Source organism: Sebastes umbrosus, chromosome 5 (genome assembly GCF_015220745.1).
Source record: "Sebastes umbrosus isolate fSebUmb1 chromosome 5, fSebUmb1.pri, whole genome shotgun sequence".
Classification (NCBI taxonomy): domain Eukaryota; kingdom Metazoa; phylum Chordata; class Actinopteri; order Perciformes; family Sebastidae; genus Sebastes; species Sebastes umbrosus.
Window position 1 is genome coordinate 10,749,321 of NC_051273.1, and position 23,282 is coordinate 10,772,602.

The following is a 23,282-nucleotide window of genomic DNA, read 5'->3' on the forward strand; positions in this document are numbered from 1 at the left end:
ACATCACCACGTCACGGAAGAAAAGGCAGGACTTGATGCAGGGCGTTTCTGGCAGTTCAGGAGTAGTGTTTCTGTTTCTGTCCTTTTACATGCACAAAAAACTATATAAAGGAAAGGGTAAAAGCATAATAGGTCCCCTTTAATGTGGCATGTTGTTACAGGGCCATCAGATACTGTGCGATGCAAGAGAGCTGGACCATTCATAGTTGATTTATTTATGATGATAGCATAATGTGGTGTATTAAATAATTCCTTTATCCGTAACTTGAGTTGTTTGAGAAGCTTCCTTAACAGTAATGGGTCTTAATGGATTACAATTGTTAATGTTCTAAGCTATTTTTGTTTCTCATAATGACTGCATGGCTGAATATTCAGACAGGCAAATATTTGTTAGATTACCGGTACAGAGATAGAAGAAGATTTTCTTTCTGATGTATTTCAGAGCAACCGGTCGGCCAGAGATCACGCCCTGACAGAGAGCGACACGGAGCAGTTGAGACAGCTGAGTAACAGAGACCCTCTTTCAGAAATCACTGAGCAGGAGAAAGACTTCCTCTGGAGACACAGGTAACCTCCCAGCCAGCAAATATAACTCGATACTAATAGAAATGTGATAGGGTAGCACATCCCAGATTTCAAAATCAAGGAGGACAATCACTACCCTATCACATTTTTATGCTTATTGGACTTTGGGTCTAGCACTCCACCGTGAATCCCATTGTTGGGTTAGGGTTACTAACACTATACTACTTTACCATGTACTGTAGCACTTAACGTACTACTTTGTGTAGAACCATAGATTGCATAGAATGGCAACACAGGTCAGACTCGAATGTAGCTGCATGTAAAACCAGAGTCAATACAGGCTTAGGTTAATGGCTGAAACATTTTGAGGATGTAGTTATGTAAAAATAACTGATTAAGACTTAAACTGCAGCACAGTAGTTATTCGGTTTCTATTTCTCTACCAGGCACTACTGCATGAACATCCCTGAAGTCCTTCCCAAGATCCTTCTCGCTGTCAAATGGAACTCCAGAGATGAAGTAGCACAGGTAACGCCAAGCCAATTCATACCTGCTTGTTATATAGAAACACTCTTACATACTTGATCTGTGTCTGATAAACGAGAAGGTACAGAGAGTTAAGGAAGGATTTACTCAGCTCAGCCATTCCACAAAGGACTTTAAACTGGATTTTGAAAAATGGAAATGGAAAAAGCTTGGCTTGTAAGCACCAAATGAATAACATGTTGCAGTAAAGATTTATTCTATCTTCTCCATGTTTGACCACTCATGACAACTTGTTAGGAAAAGAATCCTTTTTTTGTTTGTAAGTTTGAATGTATACTTCCGTAAAAATACTCACCCTAACGCACATACACGCTGTGAATAGTGTATAATGAGTATTAATTCATATTTCTTGGTTTGTATGTTTCCCAGATGTACTGCCTGTTAAAAGAATGGCCGTTTACCCGTCCTGAGCAGGCCATGGAGCTGTTGGACTGTAACTATCCAGACCCCATGGTCCGGCACTTTGCTGTACGCTGCCTTGACAAATACCTGACTGATGATAAACTGTCCCAGTACCTCATCCAGCTTGTACAGGTACGTCTGACTGAGAGTCTGGGTTATTGAAATCAAGGAACTGATAGATGAAAAATGGAATAAAAAGGAAGACATTGAGGAACTAAGAGCGTTTTCATATTAGGTATGATTGATCCATACCATGCCCGAGTACGATTGCTCCCCCTCTCCACTCCTCCGTCGCTCAGCTTTCTCATTAGTAAAGTTGATCGGTACCCATGTACACTTGCATCATCATCCACGTGTATTTATTTATGTCAAGATCAGCTGTTCTAGTGGCGGAGCATCGTAAAACACACACACGTCAAACTTCACAGAAACAGACAACAATCACCAACTCTGGTTTGGTCGAAATAAATGAGTTTGATGTTAAAATATGCCAGCTCTGCACTCTGTTTCCTCTGCTGTCTCTCTCTTTCTGCCCGCTGAGCAGCTGAGTGGCTCCCGTTCTTCGAAGGCAGACCGTTAAATTAGCTGAATAAAATAACAAACATCGCCCAACCCCATCGCCTACTATTGTTTATGTTTTATGGAGCCTGCCCTTTCAAAACTACTCGCTGACTGCTAACGTTACTCGTGTTAAATAGCAGTCCACTTCTGTGTTTTGGTACAGTCGGCTTTCACACCTGATGCGAACCGTACCCGAGTACACATGAACCATACTCGAGACCACTTTTTCGAGTGGACTCGAGTACGGATTGACGAACTGTGCTCGACTACGGTACGGAGCCCTCACACTAATCAAACAAACTGGACTTTGGGGTCAAGTGTACTCAAATCCAGGCCCAGGTCCCTGATGTGAAAGCACCCGAACTAAGAGTACTATGACTCAAGTGGACTTTGGAGTACCTTCCTCCAGCCTGAGTGTCCTTGGCAGTCAGAGTTATATCTGTCGGAAAGCAGCTGTTCTTATGTGTTGAAGACTTTCCGGGTTGCCTGAGGTTGTATTTGATGCTTTGTGTACGGAAACTCCATGTGGAGAGACATTATATAGTCTGAAATTACTAATCTGAACCTCATCTTTACATCTCCTCTTGCTCTTTCCCTCCAATCTTCCTCCTTCCTCTCACCTCCTGTTCTAGGTATTAAAATATGAGCAGTATCTTGACAATCCCCTGGCCCGCTTCCTCCTCAAAAAGGCCCTGACCAATCAAAAGATAGGTCATTTCTTCTTCTGGCATCTCAAGTGAGTCACCTTTCAGATTGCTTTTTCTTCGTGTTTATGTACCTTCCTTTCTCTGTGTCTTTCTAGAAAGCTAAAAACTCATCTTGCCTCCCTGCTTCTGACCTCCTTCTCTTTGTGGCTTCCTCACAGGTCAGAAATGCACAATAAAACAGTGAGCCAGAGGTTTGGGCTGCTGTTAGAGGCTTACTGCAGGGCATGTGGCATGTACCTCAAACACCTGAGCAGGCAGGTAGAGGCCATGGAGAAGCTCATTAACCTCACTGACATCCTTAAACAGGAGAAGAAGGATGAGACGCAAAAGGTAAGGAGAGTGGCAGCACACACACATACACACACTTATACACTCACACACAGGAACGTAGTCATTACATTATAATGCAGAGTTGTAACACCACGTGAATGCAGTCATTTTTAGGAGATTTCTTTGTGGATGCATGTGTGTATGTGGATGCATACATGCATTTATGTGCAAATGCACGTGTGTGCTGTTGTGGTTGTGTGTGTGCGTGTGTGTGTCTTGTGAAGGTCCAGATGCGGTTTCTTGTGGACCAGATGAAGAGACCGGACTACATGGATGCTCTGCAGAACTACACCTCTCCTCTCAACCCTGCACACCAACTGGGAAACCTGAGGTTAGAAGCAAATGCATAAGTGGGCTTGTTAAAAAATAAAAAGCTTGACATTGTTTAATAACTTGAATTAATGTGTGCACAGGTTAGATGAATGCAGGATCATGTCATCAGCAAAGAGACCGTTGTGGCTGAACTGGGAGAATCCAGACATCATGTCAGAGCTGCTCTTTCAGAACAATGAGATCATCTTCAAAAATGGAGATGGTAACACATGCACACACACACACACACTCACTCAAATGTCATGGCATTAACATAAATGTGTCATTGCCAAATAAGCTCTCATACTTGCCTTTAATGATATGCTTCTACGTTTAAGAGACAGTTCACCCCAAAATCAAAAATACACATTTTTCCTCTTACCTGTAGTGCAATCTAGATCAATCTAGATTGTTTTGGTGATTTGCAGAGTGTTGGAGATATCGGGCGTAGAGGTGTCTGCCTTCTCTGGAATATAATGGAACTACACGGCACTCGACTTCTAGTGCTCCAAGCTCCAAAAAAATACATTTGAAAAGCTCCAGAAATCATTACCCAGTTACATCTTATGGGAGCAGTTTCAACTACAGTCTCGAACTACACCCGCCAACCATATATACTCGCAGAAGGAAGCGTGCATCTACTCATGGACGAGAGGCTCATGCTCGTGAGAGTGCAAGACTTAAACACTAATGGCGTCCTCCTCGGCCGAGTTGTAACGTTAGCTAGCTCAGTGGTGCGAGGTGAGCTAGCAGTATCGGTTAGCTTCCTTCTGCGTGGTGATACGGTTGGCGGGTGTAGCGTATTGAACGTTTTTTTCTGTCTCACACTCCTACCCCCATATGCCATTAAAAGAAACCCTGTAAGCTTTAGCTCGGGTTGCACGGGCAGACCAGTTCACTTCACCTGATTGTGTTATAAAGCGATGCAGCATATTTCCCAGTCTCAATCCTAAATGTTGACACAAACTATACTATAATCACACTAACTCGTCTTTATGTTGTGTATGATCTGTCAGTATCCCAGCATGTTATTAACTGTTACTGCCTTCATTGTGTGTGTTTGTGTTGTAGACTTGCGGCAGGATATGCTGACGTTGCAGATTATAAAAATCATGGAGAATATTTGGCAGAATCAGGGACTGGACCTTCGGTACTGCTCTCTCCTTTTATCTATGTCTCTTTCTCTCCGTATCTCTCTGCTTCACTTTCTTTATTCTCTCACTCTTTCCTGCTTCAGTGCATGAAGCTATGAACATCTGTTTTGTGTGTCTCCAGGATGCTTCCCTACGGCTGTCTGTCATTAGGAGACTGCGTGGGTCTCATCGAGGTGGTTCGCAGCTCCCACACAATCATGCAGATTCAGTGTAAAGGAGGCTTGAAAGGAGCCCTGCAGTTCAACTCAAACACTCTGCATCAGTGGCTCAAGGACAAGAACAAGGGCGAGATGTGAGTTCTTCTCTCGTGGTATTATTTTTTAAAAGCGTCTTCGCATCATTAGACAGTATAGAACATTAGTATACAGCATGTGTGGGACCCTAAAAGAAATGCCTCAGGGAAAATCGAGTTACAGCCTATTTACTTTTAAACATTTTCTCATTTCTAATTTGTTTTTAAAATACTGTGTTACTATTGTGTGTGTGTGTTTGTGCAGGTATGACATGGCTGTGGATCTGTTTACGAGGTCCTGTGCTGGCTACTGTGTAGCTACATTTATCCTTGGGATAGGAGACAGACACAACAGCAACATTATGGTCAAAGACGATGGACAGGTAACTTGTATATGCCTTCATACACAGCGCACAATTTTGGTGAAGGGTGGACAGGTTACAGTTTTTTCACTTATGCTATACTTACACAATTTGAGATACGATTCACATTTTACCCAATACATGCAGAGTTCACACACAATGACCAACCTGCACAATGTTTCAATCCTAGTCTGATTTTAGTGACGTTAAATTAAGATTTGATAACAAATGTAGTAAGATGCTTTAGGTAGGTTATTTTTCTTTTTTTCTTTATTTAGATTAATTTATTAGGGGTTTGTTATTGTCTAGTACATATTTAATAAAATTAATATGTTTAAGCCAATACTCAGCAGACTGAATGGCTACACTCATCTCTACAATAACTTGATATTGGGGTCGATGCCTTGTGTTTTGCTGTGGGTATACAGAATGTAGATTATACTTTAGAGGAAGTTTACTTGTTAGAGAGAGTTACTAAACTTTGACTTCCTGTTTTCTTCTTTGTTCTGCTCTCGTCCAGTTGTTCCATATAGATTTTGGCCATTTCCTGGATCATAAGAAGAAGAAATTTGGCTACAAGAGAGAGCGAGTGCCCTTTGTACTGACACAAGACTTCCTCATCGTCATCAGCAAGGGATCCCAGGAGTGCGCAAAGACCAAAGAGTTTGAGAGGTACTGCAGGATCGCACCTCTTCTTTTCTCTCATCTTCTTTTTTACCTGCAACTAGTATCAGTCATTTTGTTGACTGGTCGACCCCCAAAACTTGGCTCCTCTTGTCCAATTGTGAGATACTGCCACATCAAAGGTTTGCTATCGGTGTGTTTAAGGTTTAACTGGGTTTAAGGATGACAAAGCCCTTAGATCTTCATCAAGATTCAAGATTCAAGCCCTTTATTGTCATTGTGTAGTACAACGAAATTAGATTGAAATTAAAATCCCAAAGGTGCTAATGAAAAGATAATACAATTTAAAAAGAGATTATACAATATAAATATAAAAAATATAAAAGATAATACAATATAAAAATACAATATGTATATTGGTGAGATGCCAGTTTTGCCAGATTATTGCACAGAGTGTCCATCAGATAAATTATTGCACAGCATCAGGTAATTATTGCACAAAGTGACCAACATATGTTATTGCACATGTCCGTAGCAGTAGATTTACATTGCACATTCTGACAGGTTTTACTGCACGTGCTTAGATCTTCTTCAGATGGCATCAGACTGGAATTCAAACAGATGTGCTCACCTGGCTTTGGGTGGCTGTCACTGCCCAACACTGATCTTTTTTTATTCTTTTTTCTTTTGTTGATGTTGGTGTGACTTGGCTGCACTGCAGCCACTAAACAAACTGTATTTACATTTTCACATTTTGTTTGTCTTTCTCACAATCCCTTTTCCATCTTCCTCCAGGTTCCAGGAGATGTGTTATAAAGCCTACCTGGCCATCCGGCAGCATGCTAACCTCTTCATTAACCTGTTCTCCATGATGCTGGGCTCTGGCATGCCTGAACTGCAGTCATTTGATGACATTGCGTACATCAGGAAGACGCTGGCCCTGGAGAAAAGCGAACAGGTAATAAGACTTTTATCTGTGCTCTGACTCATTCTGTTCTGATCTTATTTTGGTGTCTTTAAATAGTCTCACATTTGGCTTTCTGAAGCCTCTGCAAGATTATTGCATCTGCTTATGAATCTCTTTTATTTTTGTTCTGCTTTGTGCAGGAGGCGTTGGACTACTTTATGAAACAGATGAACGACGCTCACCATGGAGGATGGACCACCAAGATGGACTGGATATTCCACACAATTAGACAGCATGCACTGAACTGATCTCCCGCACACAAACAAAAAACACCAGGCCCACCATGGAGTAACAGCTCACGGATGATGGAAGTTTGCAGCTTGATTTTTTTTTTTTTTTTTTTTTCTAAACGATGTTCCTGTTTTTTCTTTTTATTGCCTTTTTTGTGGTCTTGATGCCCTCACTCTACCCTCTACTTGTTCTGGGGTCTACAAGAGAGCGTTATCCTCATGTCCTGGTGAAGATGTGCCCTATCTGGCTGATGCTTGCATCCTTGGCTACTATGTTTCCTCTGTTTTTTCCCCAACAGGGAAACAATAACAAACTGGGCAACAAAAAAAAGTTTACCCCTTACCCTGCTGCTCTTGCTGGAAAAATACAAATTAGACAAAACAGCGTAAAGAAGAAGAATCTGCTGATCTATGTAGCCACAAAGTAAGTTCAACTTGCTGCCCTTATGCTGTATTACTTCTGCACTGTGGCTCCACCTCAGAAAGGAGGTGCTTGGGAACCTTTTTTTTTTTCATCTTATCACTGGTGAGAACATAGCGGGCACAAGGAACGTATCTGACATAATAAGTGTTACTCAAATTTGTTGCACAGTGCAGGATTACTGGAGTATGGGGGCTTCTATGATGGCTACCACTGCACAGTCTTCCACCATCTTTGTGGTGAAGTTGCCCTCCTGAGCTGATCTGGAGTCAGTTTTCCCACCTTTAAACTCTTTGTGAAGAAATCAGCTCCACAGTCTCCCACGGCCTCTATGAAAAAGCACTCCACCCAAGGGAACATTTGTTGGTGGTGCAGCTTTAAACTCTCGCATTAACTTCAGGGTGATGCTGCCTCTCCATCAAAAAAGAAAACAGCACTTAGAAATACCAGAATAATATATAGATTTATTATGACTTTTTGAATTTATTTATGTATCCAGTTTCTTTCAGTTTCAGAGGCAAAACTCAACTCTCCAGAAACACACCATTGTTTGTGTAAATATATACGGAGTATTTTTTAGTTTTGCTCATATTAGTATATCAAGACTGCTGATGTTTTTTTGTTTTTTTTCCTCTGTCACTTTAAAGTTAAACATCTCATTCGACCTTATCAGTAGCTGCCCAATTTGTGTTGTTGTGTCTAGTTTGCAGCCCTACTTGGAATTTGTAAAAAAAAAAAATGTTTGGGGATGCAAATTGGTAAGAATGAAAGTGCCAGTCTCACATTTTATGAATAATGGGACCTATTTTTAGCCTCTGGCTGTCTGTTTAGTTGGCGAGCAGAAGCCCAGGGGAATGTCACGTCTTCCTGTTGATAAAATGCCTTGGCGTCACAGCACAACACTCCACAACACTGCACACTGCTAAGCCCTACAAACTCTGCCTAAACAAGTTGTAGTGAGCAAACCATGACAAGACTATTAACATGGAAAGCTAGATTTGACCTTCATTGTGTATTATTTTTCATTTCCAACCATCTGAGGTTGATGGACTTTAGCATTTCTTCCATTAGAATATCTTTAAAATGTTGACTCATGGACAAAATGCATTCTAACTTGTGTTCATCACACAGCTGGGGTATATTTTTATCCAGAACACCTTTCACTGAGCCCGTAACCTTGGCAGTATTTGAGCCAGGCTCTCTGGTACCATGCACTGTTTAAGCCATGCTCTTTATGTTAGAAGCTAACATTTTACAGATTATTTTTTTCCCAGCAGAAACATCTGAGCATGTAGCTTTTTACCGTGAAATGGCAGTTACAGCAACTTTAGTGAACCGAGAGAAACAGCGCATGTGGGTGAGATTTAGTCACAAGAGGGATTTGAACAAATCTTTGAAATTTGATAGGATCGCTCAAAGGTGGGCATGGCTTTGTGAACACAGGAGTTGGAGCTGTGGAGCACTGTTGATCTCCACCCTCACCTGTTGAGGTTGAGGGGGAAGTTAATTAATTAGACGTCAGCTACAGTCTTTGTACACAAATTTTTTTTTTTTACACATTTGTCACATAACAAGAGATAACGGAACAATTAACACCGGCGCAGGATTACAGCTTGTTAAATGAATTTGTGTTTAATTGTGTCTTTAAAGAAGACGATAGTCGCTTTGTCTTTTGAGATTGGAAATTTTCATAAAAATGATTGCTATAAAAGGTGTTTTTAACGATAAGCAGAGAACCCTGAGTGACAGTAAACTTAACGACTTTGTCAGTTGAATTAAGAACTTCTCGTACGGTGTGCTTTGTTGAGGAGAGAATGTATTATTTTACAAGAGAAGGTGCCTCAGATCAGCCTCATGAGCCCCCGACGCCTCCACTATGTACCTAGAAAGACATTTGGATGTTATCACTGATTATTATCTTACAATATGAAACTCAATCTGCCAGCACTTTGCCTGCTCAACCTTTGATTGTATTGAAAAGCCAAAGTGGTGGTCTGTCCTGATGTGGCGCACGTGTGTGATGTCATATCGTTGCAGCATTAATGGCTAGAATGTATTTAATTGCTAACATGGACCTTATGTGCACTCATCTTATTTATGTTTTTTGCATCATTCATGTTTTTCTTTCTGAAGTCAGATGCAGTGCCACTAAACATAAACACAGTAGGTTATATCAGCAGAGAGCTCTTCTCTTCTTTTTCTTAATGTGCCAAATCAGGCATCACTGAGGCCTGTGAAAGCTAATGCTGGAATCGCATCGCGCAGTATCAGGCATATCAGTTATGGACGTAAAATAAAAAGGTTGGGCTATGCACTAAAAAATTCTAGTTCTCAATGCCTTTTTGTCCAGAAGGACTCTGTAAGAAGAAAGTTAGCCTAGTATGCATGTTTCTCAAGCAGCATAATAACCAGTATGTATGATGTAGATTTTGAAGCAGCATTAAGCAGTATATATGTACAGTTACAGTCCAACCTCTTTTTCTATGGTGGTTCGTGTGCATTAATTGTCTTTCTGTACAGGTTGCAGAGCTTCATTGGCAGGCCCCAATGAAAACCCACACTGTATGTATGTACATGTCCATGTGTCTGTGTGTGATGACACTTAACTGTTGAAGTGGTGGTCTCTTTAAATGTTTTGTAAGCCTTTCCCCCCCCCCACTGGCTGGTCTGTGCCAGAGAAGGAAAAGCAAAAACAAAATGTGGAAGTGTTTTGCTTCGTTTGTAAAAGAGGGGGAACTTTTTTCATACATAAGTTGTAAATGTTTTACTTGAAATGTCACAAATCAGAACCACAGATGTATTTTGTTGGTTTTAAAGTTGCAATGGGGCGTAGTGCATTGTCTATTTAGAACTGATTGTGTGTGTATTGTACTGTACGTAAGCACCGAAGGTTGAAGCATTGTGTACAGGCTATTTGCTTGATACTGGCAGTGAATGTTATTAATGTCACAGTCCTATACATCAGAGTGACGACACAAGTGCTTTTTGAACTAATGAAGGCTGTGCTCGAGTCCAAATTTCAGTTCAGGTGCAGTGAGAACTATGATGAAGTATCTTACAGGGTTTACTAGGATTTAATAATCTTAGATTTTCATCCTCAACCTCAAAATCATAAGAATTACGTCCAGCAGCTAAGTGATAGTTCTCACGTCTTCTCAGAGCATGTTTGATTGTTGGAAAATTCTCCTGGTCTCCAACTTTGGCACTGTATTGGTGCAGGAATAATAATTGTTGCACTAGTTTTTCCTCCTTTAAGTAAAGGCGTTTGATGGATGGCACCCATGATTTATCTCTTTTAACTGTCAAAAAGCTCAACAATGAAAACACAGGCTGGTATTTACACATCTGTCTGACTGGATGGATCAACAATCTGCAGGAGATTGAGTATCACATAATGATACATAATCATACCTGCTATTTCACTAAGTAAGGAAATGATTGATCTCATCTAAGCAGAGAAATACTGATGGATTTTCTGTGAAGTTTAGAAGAGAGAGGAGGGAAATCCTATGTGCATTCATCCGCTCTTCACTTATTGCCCCTGCTAATACAATCATGTGACCTGAGCTATGATTCCAACACGAACAGTGGACATAATAACATGAACACCCAGAAAATATAATGCAATACATCCAGTAAATACTTTTGTGAAGCCTATATTGTTCCGTTTCTTGATGGCTGAAGAGTTTTTATTCTAAGGTGTTTCTGATACAGTTCCTGTTTGTTCGCCTGAAGGACAGGTGTTCACGTTATTGTGTCCACCACCTGTATGAATGTGGGACTTAATATGTAGTGAATAAGACTGTTTTTTTTTCTTTCTGTAAAGCATTTAAAACATTGTCAACCCCACAGTTACTGCTACACAGATTGTGTTGTTAGAATGTCAAAGGTTTTAAAGTGTTTGACTTCAAAGAGCAAATATGACTAATCATTAAGATTATTAAAGTGTCATCAATTCTGACTTTAAAGAGAAATATTCACTAAATGGTCTGTGGCTTCATGTTCTTTTTCTGTATGCATTGCTCTAAACTACATTATAGTGTGTCGCTAATATATTTCCATACCAACATATCATGCTGTGAGAACCTTAACCTATACTATGAATGAATGTACAACGGGCCAATGTTTTGTTTTTCACAGCCTACCTGCATGACATTGGGTAAAGATTCTTTTTTTTTTCTTTATTTAGTCTGCTAAGCAGCCATACAGATGTTTATAAATTAATGCCTTAAGTTTGCTCCGTGTATGAACAGTTACATCATCACAATAACCTGCGTTTTTTTTTTTATTTATAAATGTGTTTTGTATTTAATTTTGGCTCCCTGGTCACAGAGTAAAGGTTTGTACCCTGACTGACTGACTGACTGGTCATTTGAGTGTTCTGTGAAGATGTACAAATAAATTTGTTAAACATTCACCCGGCTGTTTGCTCTCACACTTTCCCCTGTTGCAATTTGACTGTACAGCAGGCCTCTCAAAGTCTTACTTTATTGAATAATGTAATGAAAGATTTGTCTGCCATGTTCAATGATAACGACTTAAATTCTTGTTTCTGTCTAATCTCCAGGGTTCCCACTTTATCCAATCCTTTGGAATATCAAAGTTTAAAAGGTGGATTACTGAAAATGGGATTTCAGGAAATCTGAAGGACTGAATCTGATTGATTAAAGAACAATAACAACAACTTAAAGATCGTTTGGGTCAATGAAAGTGCTTAACTTTGTTAATGGAAGTCATGGGACACTGTGTCGGGGTAAACAGTGTGAACTCTGTATCTTGTGATGAAACAGAGCTAAATATTGATTGTCCATGTGGAAGTAGACGAGTGCAAAACCACCAAACAGAGCAAAGTTATATTTTATTTTATTACAGATTTTTCCCCTTTGAGAATGACAGATTTCCAATGCACTTTTTTCCCATTTTCTCACATCTCTAATGAACTGATGCCGAGGGCACTTAATCACTCATTACTCTGATTTACTCAAAGGAAACTGACACCAGTTTTCCTCGCTTTACCAGCAATTAATATGATAACAGTCTCTGTCATCATTTCAGTGCTTTTCTCCAGTGCTTTCTGAGCTCCAAACATGGGTCGCTTTCTTCTTTTTCACCTAAACTGGATATTTTACTAACTTGACACTTTCATAGTTTTAATTCAGCATAACACCCCTGAATATGTCCCTTCAAAAAAAAATCCCCGCAATGCAACCCAGTATAATAGAGGACTAGTCTACAAAATAAAAACAATCTGTTGGGAGAGCAAAACGTGGTAATTTCAACCCAGCAGGTCAAAATCACTGAAGGTCCAGTCCGCTGTGGGCTGCGGGGTGCCTTCCTCTGTGGCAGCCTTCGCAGGAGCTGCAGGATGGAGCGGATTGAAAGGTTTCCAGGCCTTGGACGGGCAGTGGAAGGGGCTGTCGTTCACAGCATCTGGGGCGACAGATGGTTTGGAGGCTTTGGTGTCCTCCTCAGAAGATTCCTCTTTGGCTGAAGCCTTGCTGGGGGCCGGTGCGGTTGGAGATAAGGTGGGGGAGGGAATGTCATACAGGAGGTTCCTGAGTGGAGACCAGCCAGGAGGACGACGCCTGGTGAACAACTGAAGGAAAGAACAGTGTATTTCAGAGTGAAAGTGTAGCGTAGCCAATCTCTTGGGATTGGGCAGTAAAATGGAAAAGAAATGTGCAAACAAACCATTTTACATTGTGGTGTTATCTTTGTCTATTTTTGGTAAATACTATTTTTGCTGTTAAAGGACCAGTGTTTAGGATTTAGTGGCATCTGGCGGTGAGGTTGCAAATTGCAACCAACTGAATACCCCTCAGTTTACCCCTCCCTTTCCAAGCGTGTCGGAGAACCTATAAGGTGGCCTTCAGGTCACGTAAAAAAACATGAAAGTTTCTCTCTGGAGTCAGTGTTTGGTTTGTCCGTTCTGGGCTACTGTAGAAACATGGCGGACTCCGTGAAGAGGACCCGCTCCCTATGTAGATATGAAAGGCTCATTCTAAGCTAACGAAAACTCAACAATTCTTAGTTTCAGGTGATTATACACTAATGAAAACACTGATGAATATTATATTCCATTTCTGCTAATAGATCTCCCTAAATCCTACACACTGGCCCTTTAATAATGTCATACTTCTTGATACTTTACTCCACCATGTATTGTTACTAAGCATGTTGTCTTTTGTTTGGAACATCAACGGACTTTAAAGCTGAAGTAGGCGAGATTGGAGGAAATATGATTAAAATAAATATTTTTATAAAACGGTCGCTATATCCTGACAGTAGTTCATGAAACAGGTAACCTGAAAAAAATCATGTGCCTCTGTGTCCTCCGGTGCTCATAACGGCATCTGCAAGATTTCACAGACCGGAGGAAAACAAGCAGTAAGAGCTGACCTGAGATCTGCTGTCCATCTGCTGTCTATGAGAGCCGGCTGTCAATCACTCGCGAACGCCGACCAAACAGTCAAACTAGGCCGCGCTGATCAAATATGAATCAATATTATGTTACGTTAATGCCTATTTCTCACCTCAAATGTTTTCAGAATCATCTTGTAGAGTACTGTTTAGCTGTAAAATGAGAAAGTTTGTGACGCCGCCGCCATTGTGAAATCTGGTGAAGGAACGCCAAGTTCTGGTCACATGACCAGAGCACAGCCAATAGGAACGCTCTCTCAATGAAATGACCTGTGATTGGTCAAAGTCTCCCGTCACGGGCTAGATTTTTAAAGCCTGAAAACAGAGCCATGAGGAGGTGCAGAAGTCTAGTTATCTCTCAGAACACTTGAATTACAATATGCTGAAAGGTTATTATGGAATTTTTGCCCAATGATGCCAAAAAATATATACTGCCTACTGCAACTTTAATGTCTACATTTCACTTTCAACATATAACTATCCAGCATTTTAGCAGATTAAAATCATTCCACTTCACTCTCTAATTGGTTGTGTACCCCAAGCATGGAATGTCACAGAGGAAGTGGTATAATTAACAATGCTTTTTTTTTCTTAATTCTGGTCATCATTTATATGGGTTGCAGTGGCATTAAAGTCAGACAAGGACTAACTCACAACAGTTAAGAACTAGCTAGTGACTCCACTTAATACAAAATATTTTTCTCAGGAGTTGGTGAAGACCAAAACAGGGACGAAATAAGAGTGAATATTGGAATTGGACAGATGTCAAGAAACACAATTCCAAATGAAAATGCTAATGTTGCTCACAGTATGCTGCTATATATTTAAATTGGGAATTCTTTGCTTGCATGCTTTTTAGAAGTTTTTAGAAACTTAATTAAAACTAGGGTGGGTAATGACATTTTTTAATATTCTTTTTGCATCCCGACAGCAAATAATAAATCAAATGATCTGTTAAAAAAAAAGATTAAAAAAAATCTGGTATTTGGTGGCTGTTGTATAGACTGTAATAATCCCATCCCGTCCATTCAGGCTATCTGTCTAACTACCTGCCTGTCTACCTGCACGCACTCTGCCCGTAAACTCATTGCATGTCACTGGAATCTTCCACAAAGTGCTAGCTTGTCAGTTGTGAGTACTAACAATAGCCATGTTCATTGTTTACGTTCATTATGATAGTTTTGGGGAAGTGGCTTTGGAGGGAGGCCTGAAGCGACGGGTTGCCAGTGTTGCTGACTTGGTGACTTTCTCTCTAGATTTTCATTAATCTGAAAAGAGTTGATTACACTAGGCTACGTTTGTTGATTGGATCATTTCTAAATCTATCTTACTCCTGCTGGTTTCTCCAATGATGCAGACCCCAGCTTTAATTTCAAAACATTACAGTTGCACAGGCTATCCGAGTTTAGTGGCTGTCCTGCTCTTCGTTTGATTTCTTAAAGAGTCAAAATGCTATTTCATGTTTGATTATCTTGTGAAAGGTGTGTCTCACCATGGGAGGCAGTGCCCCTGCTTCACACTCTATGTTGGTCTGTGGGGACTCAAATCTCCATGGTGCTACATCCACTGTAGAGTTACAGTTAGCGTACTCCTGCACACATAAACACACACAGAGAGAGATACATTAGGTCAAATAAGCCTGGATCACATTATGTCAGCTGCAATGTGTGTTTTCGTTTTCATGTTTACCGAATCCTTATCATCAGGGACACACAGATCGTTGAGGTCTTTGTGTTCGGCCTTGGCGCAGGTGGTCCTCTTCATATCAAACCTCAGCTTGAACCTGAAACCTGCGACCACCTGCAGGGATACAGAGAGACAGTATAGGTAGAAAAGACACATTCTTCCCACTTCCTCTTTCTTCGTATCACCCAGTTTCTACCTGTCTGGTGGCGTGGCCGACATTGTGCAGGGTGAACAGGTGGGTAGAGTCGGACATGCTGTTGTACTTGGAGATGGAGACGGAAAGAGGAACCTTAAGGTCCTCTGAATTCTCATCAATCTCCTCAGGGCAGCCCAAACAGGAAGCTTTCTCTTTGATGATGTAATTATCTGGACGGGAGAAAGATTGTGGAAAAAGATAAAATGAGGAGACAGCAGATGGAGGACATTCACAGCATTGTCACCTCATGTAGGTGTTTAAAAAATATATATTACATGCAATGTTAACTATGCATTTAAGAAAACATTACCCCTCATTTCCCATCACTACTCATGATACTGTTAACTTTGCTGCTAGGATACTAATTAGCGTAGATTTATAAAGTGCTCGTCATTAAGAAACAAGTAGGCCTAAAGCATAATAAACAGATACACAAAACACTCAAGATTAAAATAAACAATAATGGAGGTTAAAACCAGCCCAATCAAATTAATTAATGAAAATTATATTTAATGGTGAGATGTGTGATGGAGAGACATGCAAGATTAGATACATATGTCTTTAAAAGTTGTTTAAAACTGATAAAAAAACTGACTTTTCTAATATCTTGAAGTTAATTAGTTAAAGAATTTGGCTGTGCTCCGGCTGGTGGGCGGTGCTTGGTATTTCTTCAACTGATCTCAACATGACTGCTGGGTCACAAACTTTCTCATTTTACAGCTAAACAGAACACTACAAGATGTTTCTGAAAACATTTGAGGTGAGAAATAGGCATTACAGTAACAGAATATTAATTAATATTTGATCAGCGTTGCCTAGTTTGACCGTTTGATCGAAGTTAGCGAGTGATTGACAGCTGCTCAGAGACGGCAGCTCGGCTCTGATTGGTTGTTTTCCTCAGGTCAGTGAAATCTTGCAGATGCCGTTATGAGCACCAGAGGACACAGAGGCACATTATTTTTTTTTCAGTTTACCTATCTCATGATCTATTGTCAGGATATAGTGACTGTTTTATAAAAATAAATCATATTTGCTCCATTTCTACCAACTGCAGCTTTAAGGCCAGACAAAAACTACTTTAATACACAAATGATTTATTCAAGCGGAGCCTTGAAAAGTTGCTCAACGTTTTGGAAGCTGGATAGAAAAAACATAGAATCTATTTACTGTAGGCTGACAGTGGGCTGGTTAGGCAAACAGATTAAAGTCTGAAGACTGTCACTGCCGTGTTGATATATTTCACAATCAGCTCCCCTCTGTATACCCTGCGCCCACCAGTGTACATTTTCCTTAATGACTCACTGTTTTCTTAATGAGAAATATGCTTCTCTGATAAACAGAGTCACAGTGGATGTTATCAGTATACACCAGAGATTCCTCCATTCATGATCATACAATGCTGGAAGATCTGTGGATAGTACTGGTTTCTCGTTATATAGGATGAGACTTAAAGGGCCAATTCCCCCCAGTGGAGGCATCACATGAGAGACGTAATAAGTATTAATGAGCCACTGGGTCTGCGGTTTATATCTTAAATGAGGTCCTAAATTGAAGAAATTTCTTAAAATAATCTCACTTATTGAGAGCATTTTGAAAGACTCTTCACTTTAAACTCTGTTCAAGTTTCTGGCAAAAGAAAAATCACTTGTCCCTTAAGTGTCCCAGATTATCTCACACTGCAGGAAACATGAGACAAGTTAAATGGAAAGTTTTATTTTGTTTTCAGACTTTCTGGACTTTTAGTAATATTTATAGGAATAGTTTGAGTTTTTTTGGTTAATATCTTGGCAAGAGTTGGATGACAAGCTTCTCTCGCATCTCTGGGCAAATGTGAAGCTGCAGCCATTTACCTACTACATAGCTATTTACCTCTGTTTCCAGTCTTTATGCTAAGCTAAGCTAATTGTCTGCTGGATGTAGCTTCATATTTAACATAAAGACATGAGTGGTATCAATCTTCTCATCTTAACTCTCTTCAAGAAAGCAATTTTCCAAAAATGCTGACCTATTCCTGTCAGTAAAAAATGTATCACTGAACTTGAAGTTGATTCTGCTGGTTGAACTTGTGTCATAACTGTTAATTAAAAAACAATAATCAGATGGTTTATTCTCACTCACCGAGCAGGCAAGCCACCTGTTTAGTGTCTGCTTCAGTCTCTGTCATGTAGACTGTGGCATTGCATGAAATGGGCTCCTGGAGGAATAGCAGGATAGATGATGTCAGGGTTATGATTTATGTCATTAAAGACTGTATAAGTACAGTTTTACATTAACTATTGTTAACAACGTTTAGCAATACAATCTCCTTCAATGTCTCCCAGTGTTTGAGTACACAGGACATTTGCAGCTTTGTTTAAACTTTAGATTATTCGTTTTTTTCCACAGACATGAATGGAGGACAGTTGTTGCTGTATTTCATCTCATCATTATTACCTGGCGTCCATGAGGAAGATAGTTGCAGTCTGTCCAGGGTTTGCTGCTCCCAACTGGACAGTCACTCCTCCTGCTGGTGAACTGCAGTGAGTACACTGAGTCTGAGCCATTCTCTGACTGTGGAAACACACACACACACACACACACACACACACACACACACACGCAAACACAATCAGTGTGTACCAGAGGTCAAAGTGTCTAAACATGTTTTCCTAGAATTTCTTGGTAATCATCCCACAGCTTTAGTTCCTCTTGCTTCATCACCGTCCAGTTTCAGCTCTGACATGTGACGCAACACTGAAAGAATTTAGTTTTGAGTTCAATAAACTAATTTTCATGGTAACACTTACAGGTCTGCAAATTTCATGGTGATTAGGTGATAATTAGCAAGTAACCTATTTGAAATTTCTTTGGAATTACTGCCAAATTACCCCAATATTTACCTCAAAAGTTATCGAAAATTACTTTATTTGTCTGTCTTGACTTGGGACTTTTATCATTATTATTTTATATCTGTTATAAACTTTATTTAATAATTATATTCTGCTATTTCCCAATAAGCAGTAATAAATAGCTGGTAATTTATTTATTCCCTTTCCAGGAAAAGAATACAAAGTTAATTGATATGCTTTATTTTCATATCTGCTGGTAAATAGATAATAATTAGCAAATAACTTATTTGAAATTTCTTTAAAAATCTCCCTGAATCATTACATTAGCTACCAGGTTACATTTGTGTAGACAATAAGTCATACAATGGTGAGATTTGTGCCTGATCAGAAGTGTCTTCTATTAGTTTTCCACCTCCGATGAAGAGCAGCCGCTTCTCAAGCCTAAGGGCCCTATTTTAACCATTAGATGCTATTTTAGCATATAATTATTAAATAATGTTTATAATAAAGTAATTTTTTATACATTTTGAGGTAAATATTGGGGTAATTTGGCAGTAATTCGAAAGAAATTTCAAATAGGTAACTTGCTAATTATCACCTAATTACCATGAAATTTACGGACCTGTAAAATTAAGTGTTAACATTTTCATTTACTAACAGAGCAACTCACTGTGCAACTCACTTTTACTTAATTTCAAATGGAAATATTGTACTTTTTACCCATATTATTATTATTATTATTATTATTATTATTAATAATAAGGCTTTACAGACAAAACATAAAACAAGCTGATGAAATTGTATGAATTCTTGTAGTTAAAGGCATATTTTGTTCATACTATAAGCAGTTTTAAGCAGTCAAGCAGTTAATCAAAAAGTTTCATTTTGCACCTTAAACCCTTATTTGTGTTTGTATTAACTATATGAGTCTCCCTTTGTTGAGAGTACTTCCATTACTATCTTCCTCATACAGTGCATTGTCAGTGAAAAGAAGAACCGTGTTCCTGTATATTATGTTCCCCTCTTACATGTATGACAAATGGGTGTATAGTGTAAAAGTGAATCAATGCAACACTGTAAAAAAAACTAAAACTCTCTGCACTTTTATATATATTCAGAATATCAGTTTGCAGTATTAAGGGGTCTTGACTATCCTGAGACAAAGCAGGTCAGGTGAAGATGCAGAAATCCACATCCTTCTATCAATCACTGTACCTTGCTGGCTGATAGTATCTGATAGAGGGCCAGCTGGTGTCCGGTGCTCATCCTCTCGTTGAACGTGTTCACAGCACTGCTGACGGCATTCTCCACTGATGGGTCGTCACAGAAGATCAGGACGCCGGGCTGGACGTCCAAAGCCTTGTGGAAAAGGAGAAACAAATGTAAATGCACAAAATTAAGTCTGACTTTTCTAAGGTCTATATATATATATATTTTTTTATGAAACCATCTGAGAAGGGAAAATAAATCTTTTGGCAGCTCATCAGCATATCTACAACCTGTAACAAGCAGCGGTGGAAAGTAAACGTTTGTACTATTTGTACTTTACCTGAATATTTCCATCTGCTGCTATTTTTTTCTTCTACTCTGCTACATGTCAGAGGGAAATATTGTTCTCTTCACTCCACTACATTGGTCTTTACAGCTAAAGTTATTAGTGACTTTACAGATAAAATGTTACAGATTAAACATTTGATCATCCTATGAAATATGATGCTTTATGAGGTATTTAAACTTAACTACAACATTAAAATGCTTCTTACATGTTAATGAATTAGTAATATAAATCCGGTAACATATATATAATATAGCGTAGAAAGGGGTCATTTTGCTGCATAGTGACTACTTTTACTTTTGATGCTATAAGTAAATTTGTGCTGACAAACTATTTTTACTGAAATAAGACTTTGCATGAAAAATGGAGTATTTTCATCGTGTGGTATCGCTACTTTTACTCGAGTAAAAGACCTGAATGCTTCTCCCACAACCGAGCAAGTTGACATTGCTTCATTTTAAAGGGTCACAGGCCAAAAAGGTTGGGAATGACTGGAATAAAAAGCAAGGCAAGTGTGACACATAATGATTCAAATCTGTAGACAAATGTCAGATAAATCATGCTAGTAATCCAATAGTGGAAATAAGTAACTAAGTTCATTTACGCAAGTACTGTTCTTAAGTACAACTTGAAATTTGCTTCATTTTTGCTACTTCATTCTCCACATTTCAGAAGAATATATTGGCCTTTTTGCTCAGCTATCTGAACGCAACAGTTACTTTTCAAATGAGTATTTTATATGCAATAAATATGATCAGTTTACAATATATGATGCATATTTGTAAAGCAGTTAGCCGGAAGCTACATCATTAAAAAGCTGCTTACATTATACATCAATAAAATCCAGTGCATATATAATATAATAACCTGACAATGGCCATATTGCATTATGAATACTTTTGATACTTAAACTAGATGTTGCCGGTAATTCTGTTCTTTTGCTTGAGTAAAGTTTTGAATGCAGAACTTTTACTTGTAACGGAGTATTTTTAGAGTTGTATTACTATATTTTTACTTAAGTAAAGGGCCTGAATACTTCTTCCACTACTGCTTTAACCCTTAGCAGGCTATAGTTCATCTGTTCTCACTTTGTAATCTGGGTTTTAATGCCAGAAAACCAGTAAGAAGTTCTGATTTCTGATACTTTCTCCTTACCAGTACAAAGGCTGAGCTGTGGAGGCACAGCAGGCCGAGCAAACACAACCCCACGCCGCTCCTCATCGTCTGATCCTGATGGATGTCTGGCTCTGCTCTGCTACAGTGGAAAGAAATGGTAAATATCACACCAGTTGATGAACACTTGCAGCCAAAAATGTATCAATGATGGTGATGCAGAACTTACAGTTTCTGAAGGTGGAGGCCTGCTGACGATCCTGCCGGGCTTGAAGAGGATAAAATTTGACTCCTCTCCACACAGGGATGGACGGCTTAGTGGACTTCTCCTGAAACTGTGGGTGGGAGTCCTGAGATAAAATGATGACACACTGATAGACACATACACAGGGGGCAGGAGGGCACAGAGGACACACACACACACACACACACACACACACATTAATGCTCAAAACGCTCAGTCGGTAAAAGAAGAGTAAATGTTTGCTCTTTTGTTTGCCCTCCTACCTAGCGAGTCAATACAACAGTCAGTATTAGAGAGTGAGACAGAGGAGAGCAAGCAAAGAGATGTACTAACTTCCTTCTTTAGTGACTATGAAAGAGCAAACACCCTCCTACATTAACACTGACAAATTAAACCACACAAGTAGAGTGTATCGTAGCAAAAAAATACCCAATTGTACGTGTTTAGGGGCCCTCGTGTGTGTTTGCTCGCTGTGTGTTTTGTGTGTTTAAACTGGTACTTTGTCCCTGTCGACCTTTAACCTTAACCGCTCTGATTTCCCCACTGCTCCTCTGTGAAATGAGGTGAAATGTGCTCAGATGTTACACTTTATATAGATCATAGAATCAGACCGATATTGTTTTTGCTTTGTCTGTGTGCAGTTACTGTAAAGGATTACTCCAAGTTCATCACGTACATCTTCCATGTGTCCCTGGCAAATCACTGGCTCTGTTGCACTTAAGGAACCGCTTTAGCCCCATCATACAGCTCTGTAGTGATAGCTATGAAACAAGCCTTATATTTTTGAGATTGTAAAGACAAGAAATAGTTGTGATTGGGTGAAAATCTAAAGGAGAGCAGATTTATAGGAGCATAATTCTGCCCTCTTGTGGTCACATATGTACCAAGAAATACTGAGCTATAGGAGTGACCATAGACTGTCAACTAGACAGTCAACTTTCATGGTGTCAAAAAAACAACCCTGTTTTCAGCTTTCTGACGATGCATTTTCCAGCTGAAACAAGACGGTTTTTAAATAGTTTATTTATCTTAACCCCCTGAGCCGTGATCCCGACTGACTTTACTGTCGTTAATAGGCTGTAGTAGGTTCACAGATACCATATGAAACTAGAAAAACCTAAGGAATCCATTGCTACCAATCATGTCATGCTACCATGTCGGGAAGGAAGCTAAATAACGCTCCAAAGTTGGACTAAATTTTGGCGAGGAAAAACTGGCATTGCCATTTTCAAAGGGGTTCCTTGACCTCTGACCTCCAGATATGTGATTGAAAATGGGTTCTATGGGTACCCACGAGTCTCTCTTTTACAGACATGCCCACTTTATAATAATCACATGCAGTTTTGGAAAAAAACAATGCAGTTTTTTTCATGCAGTATAAATGTGTTATTTTTGCCTCTTCTAAAATGGTGTATTTGAATATTTCCGCATACTGGGGTCCCTAATCCGTCTTGAATTACATAAATTGAGTATCACTGTAAATCTGAGACTCTTGTGGATCCAACGAGTCTAACTGTATTCATTATATTCCGCTATTTCCCAAAAGATGGTAATTTGTTTAACACATTTCCAGGAAAAGAATACAAAGTTAATTGATATGCTTTAAATTCATGTCTGCTGATAAATAGATAATAATTAACAAATAACTTCTTTGAATTTTCTTTAAAAAGAATTCCTGAATCATTACATTAGCTACCAGGTTACATTTGTGTAGATAATAAGTCACACAATGGTGAGATTTGTGCCTGATCAGAAGTGTCTTCTGTTAGTTTTGGTTTTCCACCTCTAAATGAAGAGCAGCGCACAGACGCTTCTCAAGCCTAAGGGCCCTATTTCAACCATTATATGCTATTTTAGCATATAATTA

The 23,282-nt window shown here is 39.4% G+C and overlaps 2 protein-coding genes across 5 annotated transcripts in view; one reads left to right on the forward strand and one right to left on the reverse strand.

Moving 5' to 3' along the window:
* pik3ca (phosphatidylinositol-4,5-bisphosphate 3-kinase, catalytic subunit alpha) overlaps positions 1–11,790 on the forward strand; it is a 29,586-nt gene extending 17,796 nt beyond the window's left edge. For 2 of the 3 annotated variants that reach the window (XM_037770163.1, XM_037770164.1), the window contains exons 14-26: positions 443–567; positions 972–1,053; positions 1,441–1,605; positions 2,667–2,770; positions 2,900–3,071; positions 3,296–3,402; positions 3,485–3,606; positions 4,455–4,533; positions 4,659–4,829; positions 5,035–5,152; positions 5,652–5,803; positions 6,551–6,713; positions 6,863–11,790. In XM_037770163.1, coding sequence (XP_037626091.1) covers positions 443–567; positions 972–1,053; positions 1,441–1,605; positions 2,667–2,770; positions 2,900–3,071; positions 3,296–3,402; positions 3,485–3,606; positions 4,455–4,533; positions 4,659–4,829; positions 5,035–5,152; positions 5,652–5,803; positions 6,551–6,713; positions 6,863–6,970 — 1,668 coding nt within the window. In that variant the 3' untranslated portion in view covers positions 6,971–11,790. The remainder of the gene's footprint in view (positions 1–442; positions 568–971; positions 1,054–1,440; positions 1,606–2,666; positions 2,771–2,899; positions 3,072–3,295; positions 3,403–3,484; positions 3,607–4,454; positions 4,534–4,658; positions 4,830–5,034; positions 5,153–5,651; positions 5,804–6,550; positions 6,714–6,862) is intronic. The other variant, XR_005206981.1, reaches the window with a different exon arrangement.
* Positions 11,791–12,211: 421 nt separating this feature from the next.
* kng1 (kininogen 1) lies at positions 12,212–21,557 on the reverse strand. 2 transcript variants are annotated; one of them, XM_037770166.1, is made up of 9 exons: positions 21,401–21,557; positions 21,214–21,313; positions 19,719–19,862; positions 18,109–18,225; positions 17,794–17,869; positions 15,676–15,845; positions 15,483–15,593; positions 15,286–15,384; positions 12,212–12,969 (listed from the first exon to the last, which is right to left on the reverse strand). In XM_037770166.1, exons 2-9 carry the CDS (start codon positions 21,277–21,279, stop codon positions 12,649–12,651), a joined length of 1,104 nt encoding a protein of 367 aa, XP_037626094.1. In that variant the 5' UTR covers positions 21,280–21,313; positions 21,401–21,557; the 3' UTR covers positions 12,212–12,648. The 2 variants fall into 2 exon arrangements, with proteins under 2 accessions (XP_037626094.1, XP_037626095.1); XM_037770167.1 differs by having other exon boundaries at positions 21,214–21,310; positions 21,401–21,533.
* Between the last annotated feature and the right edge of the window lie 1,725 nt (positions 21,558–23,282).

Excerpts from the sequence above, each read along its gene's own strand:
- kng1 (XM_037770166.1), bottom strand. The coding sequence starts at position 21,279 with ATGAGGAGCGGCGTGGGGTTGTGTTTGCTCGGCCTGCTGTGCCTCCAC. Across the intron at positions 17,870-18,108 it reads ATCTTCCTCATGGACGCCAG|GAGCCCATTTCATGCAATGC; the intron begins GTAATAATGATG and ends CTATTCCTCCAG. Across the intron at positions 15,385-15,482 it reads TCCCTGATGATAAGGATTCG|GAGTACGCTAACTGTAACTC; the intron begins GTAAACATGAAA and ends TTATGTGTGCAG.